At 47.1% G+C, this 9,037-nt stretch overlaps 1 protein-coding gene across 3 annotated transcripts in view; it reads right to left on the bottom strand.

Moving 5' to 3' along the window:
- Window positions 1–463: 463 nt before the first annotated feature.
- Window positions 464–9,037, bottom strand: part of LOC139568470 (serine/threonine-protein kinase N1-like) — a 57,547-nt gene continuing 48,973 nt past the window's right edge. For all 3 annotated transcript variants that reach the window (XM_071390305.1, XM_071390303.1, XM_071390304.1), the window contains exons 6-23: window positions 8,531–8,676; window positions 7,933–8,146; window positions 7,348–7,548; window positions 7,098–7,207; window positions 6,634–6,777; window positions 6,412–6,487; window positions 5,917–6,046; window positions 5,608–5,692; window positions 5,308–5,387; window positions 4,976–5,048; window positions 4,777–4,868; window positions 4,329–4,505; window positions 3,817–3,879; window positions 3,652–3,728; window positions 3,339–3,481; window positions 2,994–3,101; window positions 2,597–2,677; window positions 464–2,475 (exon numbers count right to left, since the gene is read on the bottom strand). In XM_071390305.1, coding sequence (XP_071246406.1) covers window positions 2,272–2,475; window positions 2,597–2,677; window positions 2,994–3,101; window positions 3,339–3,481; window positions 3,652–3,728; window positions 3,817–3,879; window positions 4,329–4,505; window positions 4,777–4,868; window positions 4,976–5,048; window positions 5,308–5,387; window positions 5,608–5,692; window positions 5,917–6,046; window positions 6,412–6,487; window positions 6,634–6,777; window positions 7,098–7,207; window positions 7,348–7,548; window positions 7,933–8,146; window positions 8,531–8,676 — 2,204 coding nt within the window. In that variant the 3' untranslated portion in view covers window positions 464–2,271. The remainder of the gene's footprint in view (window positions 2,476–2,596; window positions 2,678–2,993; window positions 3,102–3,338; window positions 3,482–3,651; window positions 3,729–3,816; window positions 3,880–4,328; window positions 4,506–4,776; window positions 4,869–4,975; window positions 5,049–5,307; window positions 5,388–5,607; window positions 5,693–5,916; window positions 6,047–6,411; window positions 6,488–6,633; window positions 6,778–7,097; window positions 7,208–7,347; window positions 7,549–7,932; window positions 8,147–8,530; window positions 8,677–9,037) is intronic.

Below are 9,037 nucleotides of genomic sequence, written 5' to 3'. Positions count from 1 at the left end.
TTATACCTCCGTACAGAAAAAGGGCTTAATCTCACTCCGACAGATTTTGGGCAGAGTAAATCCTCTCGCTTTGCCTCTTCCTCTCTGGCATCATCGAGCGTAACCAGCTAGCTCAAGACTCCCTCTCTTGTGGACTATACAGGCAGGGACGGCTGATGTCCCAATGCCCTCCCTGTTTGAAACATTCTCAGGTCAGACATTTCCATAGAAAATTGGCTTGCTTGCATGTTTGAAGATGGATGTTGATGTTTGCATCTATTTTTTAGTTTTCAACATGAATTTGAGAGGACATGAGTTGATACTTTAAGGATATTCGTCATGAGTTGACACGGTAAAGCTTGTCTAAAAATGACCTTTGTTTTATGACCATCTTACTTGTGAAGATACAGTATTGCATTAATAGCAGGGAGGTGACAGAGAATGGTCTGATGATGAGACACCCAATCAAACACAGTAAACCATATACACAAGTTTTCCCAACAGATGTTCTTTATAAATAACTAATCTCATACTTTCACTTCCTTTTGTATAGTCGTACACAAGATAAGTAGAGTCTGCAACCAGACAAACATGATTCAAAACACACCCCCATACACAGAGACAAGGGAGGTAAAGTTTGTTTTCTATTGACTTCTGCAGATGAGCATGTACTGTAGTTGGAGGATGAAGCTGCCTCTAAATTCTGATCTAAGGTCAGTTTTCTTTTCCTAATGGATGAGGTTGGAATAAACTGATCCTAGATCCGTTCTTAATGGTCACTTCAACCTGGAGAAGCCTGAGCATGATTCATTGCTTGGATGTGTTTCCGCTTCATGCCACTGATTGAATTTGAGTGTCTTGAGCATTAAAGTCTCTCAGTGTGTGTACGTTTGTGTGAATATTTACATGTTTGGAACGAGACATCCTTCAGCCTTTCTTTTGTGTGTTCAGATATGACAATGGCACAGGTGTAGACTGCCACATGACACACCCTTATATAAAATTCACAGATTGGACCAATTAAAAGGCAACAGGATAAATTCAATAATGCTCCCTGTTGCTTTTCTCAACGACTTCATTATCAACCAAAAACAGAACCAAAAGCACTGTCGCCGTTGATTTCCCCCCCCATAATAACTCAAATCAGAACATTTTAAAGAATGTTAAAAAGGCAACAATTGCCCATTGTGAATGCACTAGTGATCTGGTTGGATCAGAATTGACCGTTCCTCCAAGCAGTGGTTCTTTACCCTTCTGTTGACACAAGACTAGCATTGGGTAACTTGATGGGTGATTGTTCACAACATTGTAACAATGTAGAGTACATATATATAGATGATTCTACACACTGTTAATTCAACTTCCTCCAAGCAATCATTTTGATAGGCAGATGGAGGTACTTCCTTTTCTCCTCTTAGCATTAATGTAAAACATTATCACCCTCATTGTATACCAAGGACCACAGTTGTTACCAAGGACCACAGTTACTAAGGACCACAAAATAACAAAATGAAATGCATTTCTATAGATCCCAGTAGAAATGTAAGGCATCATTTCAAGCCATGCACCCACCCCACCCCACCACACCCTCTCCCAAATATTATTTGTGTTTTGTCACAGTATGAAGGAACCAGGGTTGGGGTCCATTCCATTTCAATTCAGGAAATAAACTGAAATTCCAATTGACTTCCTGAATTGACTGAATTGAAATGGAATGGATCCCAACCCAAAACGTTACATGGAGATCCTCAGACGTCAGAGCAGACTCAGAGCAGACAACAACACTGGCACAAAGGAGGATGGAACTGGAAGGCAAAGGTAAAAGGGGTTGACTGTGTAATAGAAGTTACACATGTTATGACAAGTTCTTGTAAGGACACAGCCATTGGAGTGTTCTAGATAGGGAGGAGGTGGCACAAGCTTAGCGGGCGTCACAGTTTCTTTTTTTCTGTCTTCTTTTCCTTTGGAAAACATAGCCACGTCTCATTGTAACAGAACTTCATTTCTCATCAACCACCAGTCTTCTTGACGGGCCCCTTCTCACAGTTCTGTGAGATGCTGCTGCAGTGTAAAAAAAAAAAACACAGTCACAGAGTCTTGGCCTGGGTCTGCATTAATCTCCTCTAGTTCATACCTCCCACACAGACGTAGACTACACTACAGACTGACCCTTCTCCGTTTCTCATATCACATTCACAGTGTGGTGGATGCAGCAGACCACCCTTGCAGACTGCCGTGACCCCATGACCCTCATATGATGATGATGTGATAGAGGTCACAACCTCTCGACCCCTAGCAGAGGTCGGAGACGTAGTCGAAGTCGCAGAAGCTGTCCTGGTCCTTGCGAGAGAGCGTGCGGGGCTCGCGCGGCGGCGTCAGGGCGGGAGGCTCGGCGGTGAACTCCTCGTCAAAGTTGCTGACGTCCTCTCGGCCCTTGATGGAGGGGACGAAGGGAGGGGGCAGCTTCCTCTGTAGCAGGGCCTCCCAATCCAGACCCTGGAGGAGTGAGAGAAAAACAGGGTTAACAAAAAACAAAATATGTTCCTGCAAAAACAACAAGTGTGGGATGAAGAGAAATGGAAAAAGATGAATATGGTGTCATGGATTTCTGACTCACCCGGAAGAAAGGCTGTTTCTTTATCTCATCAGCATCTTTCTCACCAGAGCCTAGTCTTCTCTCTGGGTTCCTCCTCAACAGCTGTTCATGACACACACACACACACACACACACACACACACACACACACACACACACACACACACACACACACACACACACACACACACACACACACACAAATCACATGAACATTGACAGCCATTATAGAAGTCAAATTACCAGCTGTTATACTAAACTTGCTAATGAGAGAATTATGGGGGTTATTGGGAGAGTCTTTTCAGAACTGCTGTTCCCAGGTAAATAAATCATGAATTTAAGAGACAAGAACTACAACATTAAATGGACAAATCTGTGAGGTGCCACAGACCATGGACCTATGTGTGTGGTCACATACCCTCCTCATGATGGCGATGGCCTCTGTGGAGAGGAATCGTGGGTAGCGGACCTCGTCATTCACGATGCTGTCAAACACCTCCTCCTCATCGTCACCAGGGAAGGGCGACTAGCAGAGAAAATACACTCAGACAATTGAGTGGGAAACCCCATTTCTAAATACCAGACCTCACAATATTGACACAAACCAAACCCAAGGAGATGTGCCGTGATGCGACACATTTCTGTTCACGGTATACTGCTACCAAGTGACGTATATTGAATATGTCTACTCAAATAAAGAGTGGACAGATATTTTCTGTCCTTCCGTATCTATATTTTGTCCAACTCTTCAATGACGTCTCACCTCTCCCACCAGCATCTCATAGATGAGGACCCCCAGGCCCCACCAGTCCACTGCTCTGGTGTAAGAGGTGTCGGTCAGGACCTCAGGGGCCAGGAACTCTGGAGTACCGCAGAACGTACTGGTCCTGTCCCCATAGCCCATCCCTATAGAGGGGGAGATGTTAATCCACAGTGTTACGCGTGCAGGCAGGACGAGACGCACGCAGGCAGACGCACACAAAACTCGCACTCACGTGAGTGTTCACACACACACTAGGTGTCCAGACGTACGTGTCATAGAAGTGTAACGATTCGACAAACTTCTGACCACTCACCTTCTTTACAGAGTCCAAAGTCGGCAATCTTTACATATCCGTCTGTATCCAGCAGTAAGTTGTCTAGTTTAAGGTCTCTGGAGGAGGGAGGACATAAGAAATGTTACAGACCAGTCACGGACTTGGATGGCGCGCTAAGAGAGTAGATGTGTGTCGTTGACTCACCGGTACACAATCTTGTGGTCATGGAGAAACTGCAGCCCCAGAACCACACAGGCTGAATAGAACCTGTCAACAGAGACAGAAACATGTAAGACACCTATTCAAAAAACTAAGTGGAGTATACACTCACACTGGGACTACGTAGACACACACACACACACGCACACACACACACACTCTCTCTGGGACTACGTACACACTCACACTCTCTGGGACTACGTACACACACACACTCTCTGGGACTACGTACACACACACACACTCAGACTACGTACACACACACACACTCAGACTACGTACACACACACACACTCTGGAACTATGTACGTACACACACACACACACACTCTGGGATTACGTACACACACACTCTGGGACTACGTACACACACACACACACACACACACACACACACATTGGGACTACGTACACACACACACACACACATTGGGACTACGTACACACACACTCTGGGACTATGTACACACACACACACACACTTGGGGACTACGTACACAGCCCGTGGTTCAGTGAAGACATCAGCGTGGATGTGCATCATGAGGTCACCGCCAGCCGTGTACTCCATGACGAAGCACACGTGTTCCGGGGTCTGGAAACACGCAAACAGGTTGACCAGGAAGGGGTGGTGGGAGACGTTCACCGTCTCAAAGATACGCTTCTCACACATCAGACTGGAGGGAGAGGAGAAAAACAACAACGGAGGTGGTGAAAATGAGATCTGTGCTTTCAGAGTTCAACTTCAAGCCTTGTGTGATGACAAATTGTTGCAGTCATGTAAAAACAAGTCAAGTTTGTAAATGTATAAATGAAAGGTCCACACACACACACACACACACACACACACACACACACACACACACACACACACACACACACACACACACACACACACACACACACACACACACACACACACACACACACACACACAGAAACACGTACCTCTCCACCTCGTCCCGTGCAACAATATCTCCTTTCTTCAGGGCCTTGATGGCGTATATACTTCCTGTCTTCTTATACTCTGACAGCAGCACCTAAGAGAGAGGACAGGTAAAACAGACAAGGTTCACGGGTCACATTTCAGACTAAATCAAAGTGTTTATTTGGACTTTAAGGCCAGAGGGAGGTTAGAAACGCGTACCTTTCCAAAGTGTCCCCGGCCCAGCACAGCGATCAGCCTGAAGTCCTGGAGGCACAGGGGTTTCTTATCTTTACTGTGGAGAGAGACACACATTACCACAATAAATACTATCTTCACTGTAAACACAGTGACTGGTCCAGCATGGCCAGAGGTGTGTACTGCATTCAACAGTTCATACGTTAACGGAGGTGCCTGGAAGGCACATGGTCACTGGTAGCCTCCAATATAACACCGTTGTGTGTGTGAAACCCTCGTGTGTGTAGGTGTATGTAAATGACCATTCGTGTGTCCGCATAGTGACCGCGTCCGTGGGAACGAGTGTGGGTGCACACCTGCTCAGAGGGGGGTTTTGGGCAGGGCGATCAGGGGTGAGGTCTGGGGGAGAGAAGGGCTCAATCACTGGCAACCGCTCCTGAGAAAAAGAGAGCAGAGGGAGAAGAAGAGGATAGAAAGATGGAGGGAAGAAGAGGAAAGAGAGACGGAGGGAAGAAGAGGATAGAGAGATGGAGGGAAGAAGCAAAGCCAGGAGTGAGAGAGAGAGGTAAATGAAGTGGGTGAGTGTGTGAGGTTCCTCTCATGTTGTATTTTGCTATTCTCTTGTTGGGTTTCTCGTCTTTCTGTCCCTCTCTCACCGGGGTGTTATTATCAGAGTCTCTCCTGTAATCATGCCTGACTGGAGAGTCACTGTCCAGACTTAGTTTCTCCACAGAGATCTCCCTGAAAACACGTGCAAACACACACACACATGTATATGCAAACACACACACATACAGACACAAAAGGGTGGTTAGCTACAGGGTCCAGAGTGCATAGCATGCTACGTGGAGTTCATTCAACAACTAGAGGGATGAATTTGAGGAGTAGATACTTGGGTACAAGTTGCTTGCGTGGGCCACACACCAAGTCGTTTGTGTGTGTGTGTGTGTGTGTGTGTGTAATACCCAGAGTTGAGGTTGTGTGCATTGGGGCTGTAGGTTCCTGTGTTGTTGACAGTGGGGATTGCGTTCCTCAAGAGTCGGACCCAGGTCCCGATGTCAACGTTCATCTGACGAGCTCTCAGGAAAGCCTTGCCTGCAAACACACACCGGAACAGTTCACACACACACACACACACACACACACACACACACACACACACACACACACACACACACACACACACACACACACACACACACACACACACACACACACACACACACACAATATAAATCCAGCTGGACACAGCAGCAAACGCACCCATTTTCAAAAGACACCATGCGGTTAAATCTGCTATGACCACAAGGGGGTGCTATGGTGAGGTGAGGTCAACCCTTCCGTTACCTTCATTATAAAAACGCCATAGAAATACAATCTCATTCTAGCTCTGTGGGAAATACTGTAGTAAGATATCCACTGTACTAGTAGGTTCTGGATTTCTCCCTGCCCTCTCTCACCGTGCTGTTTGGAGAAGACTTTCTTCTGTCTCTGAAGGCGTGGGGCTCTCTCAATCACCGGGTTGAAGAATATCACCTGAACAAATCACACACGTCACACCTGCACTCTATATAATGGATCTATCAACTCAATTACCAAACACGGTTTTGATACTTCTTTAATGATGTCAAGTTTACAGCGTGTGTGTGTGTGTGTGTGTGTGTGTGTGTGTTGAAACCTACCTCGGCCAGAAGCAGACCCTGAGGCTCCAGCTCCAGCTGAACTCTGTGTTTCTGGTTGTCCAGGAAGTCCTCCAGCTTCAGGTACTTGAGAGCGCACAGCGAGCGGTAGTCCCTCCAGTACACCGCTATCTCCATCTCCCTGGACTGGAACACACACACACGTAACAGGTTCCAACTAAGATACACACAGACACATGATACCTCTTCAGAGAGCTGACTAGTGTAGGAGCAAGAGTGTGTGAAGAGGTTTGGTCCTTTTGTGTGTGTGTGTGTGAGAGAGTGTGTGTGAAGACTTGTTTCTTTTGTGAGTGTATGAGTGAGTACATGCGTGCGTGTGTGTGAGAGAGAGAGAGAGAGAGAGAGAGAGAGAGAGAGAGAGGACATTTGTACTTGTGTAAGCATATTTGAATGCATAATATTGTCTGTGTGTGTGTACGTGTGCGTGTGTGTGTGAGACCGCTCACCCTCTCCAGCTCCACAGTGAAGGTCTGATCCCAGGCCTGCTCCCCGACACTCTTCCAGGCTGTCTGACCCACCACTGAGTTATCCATCTTCAGCACCGCACTCACCTCCGCTACAAACACACACACACACACACACATTTATTACACACACTACACAAACACACCTTTACATAAATATCCATTTAACAGCACAATTCATGGTAACGGTATGGTTCATTTGACACACACACACTCCACCCTAGCCACTCACAGGAGAGTTCGTCGGTCTTGCTGGGAGTCTTGCCGCTGACGCTCCCGCTGCGTGCGTACAGGTTGCTCTTGCTGCTGCGGTTCATGAAGGAGCGTCCCTCCCCGGGGCTGTAGCAGGGCAACATGACCGCCGTGCCCTTACTGCGCCCCGGGACCACCTCCAACACCCCCACACAGCCCAGCAGCTGCACCTGGAGAGTACCTGAAGCCACGGGGGCGAGGACAGCGAAAGAGAGTAAGCATGTTCCGAGACACCACTATCTAACCTAAGCAAACGCTTCATCGCGTGACGTAAAGATGCTCCTATCCATGTTTATTTTGAAATGGCATGGTGAAGCTAACCGCTATGAAACCACTGTCAATGGTCCACCATCAAGAAGAATCCGTAAGCCAGGGCATGATGCAGGCGAAACAGAACGAGTGTGAATACAGTATGTCAAATGTATGCACGCATGACTGTAAGTCACTTTGGATAAAAGCGTCTGCTAAATGGTATATTATATTCGTAGATGGTTGAATGTGACGGATACTATTGAGTGTTGTGTGCAGTCAATCCTATTGACACATTTAGACCAGTGTCTGTCACCAGTGAGCGGGGAGGGCTTGCTGAGGGTGCTGTACTGGTTGTGAAGGTAGGGGGCACTGTGGCGGGAGCTGAAGGCCGGGGAGGAGGCCAGGACTAGTTCCTCCTTGATGAGGCAGGCCTTGGGGTGGTCCTCCGGCAGGTCGGCTAGACGCTGATCCAGAGAGTCCCTCAGGAGGTCCAACCGCTGGGACGCCTCGCTCAGACGACACTGGGCCTGGAGGAGATAAGAGGGGGCGGAAGTGGGGTGAGATGCTCGAAAATAGACCAGGAGTGTGTGTGCTGTATAGAAGTGTGGGTTTACAAATGACACTGGGCCTGGAGGTAGAGAGATTCAGGGATTTGGAAGGATAGGGGTGAGTCCCTAAAGACCAAACCAGGGTCGAGCTCGGTAGGCATGAAAAAGTTTCAATGAACTTCAAAAGGTGTATTTTCGTATTCTGTACGGACACACTTTCACCTGTTTGTACCCAATGAACACAACCCTGGAGAACGGGGTTGTAAGTGTGTGTTCAGACAGTAATTATGTACTGTATGTATGGATTCATATGCATCCATGTAGAGTGAGTTCTGTGTGTCTACACATGCATGTGGTGTGTACCTCTGACAGGGCCTTCTTATCCTGGACCTTGCCGGCCCCCAGTAGTCGGAGGACATTCTTAGCACCCTCTGCCACAGCGTGTTCTACCCTGTAGTGGTGCCTCAGCTCCTCAATACGCAGCTCCACACCACACATGTCCTGGTTACCTTGGGGGGGAGAAAGAGAGAGAGAGAGAGAAAAGGGATGAGTAGACCTAGATGTATGCGTTTAATGCATGTGATTGACATAGGTTAACTTCAATAATAGTCTAGGAGTTTCTGATATATTCTGAGGTAAAAAATAAAATAAAAAAAAATGATCGGGAATGTTTTATTTATCAGGAAAACTCTATCCCTGAGAGAAAGATGGTCAGTGTCGTTTAGGTACTCTACTTTATGCTTTCTGTCACAATCCCAAATCTGACCTGACTTGACAGGTGAACGGACTAGACTGGAGCGGTCCTTCTACCATTCTGCTTTCACCCGTCACTGGTGACGTGTTAAAAGAGACAGGGAAAATAGGGCTCCT

Source organism: Salvelinus alpinus, chromosome 2, assembly GCF_045679555.1.
Source record: "Salvelinus alpinus chromosome 2, SLU_Salpinus.1, whole genome shotgun sequence".
Lineage (NCBI taxonomy): Eukaryota > Metazoa > Chordata > Actinopteri > Salmoniformes > Salmonidae > Salvelinus > Salvelinus alpinus.
Note: the sequence above shows the minus strand (reverse complement) of the source record. Positions and strands in the feature narration are given on the sequence as shown.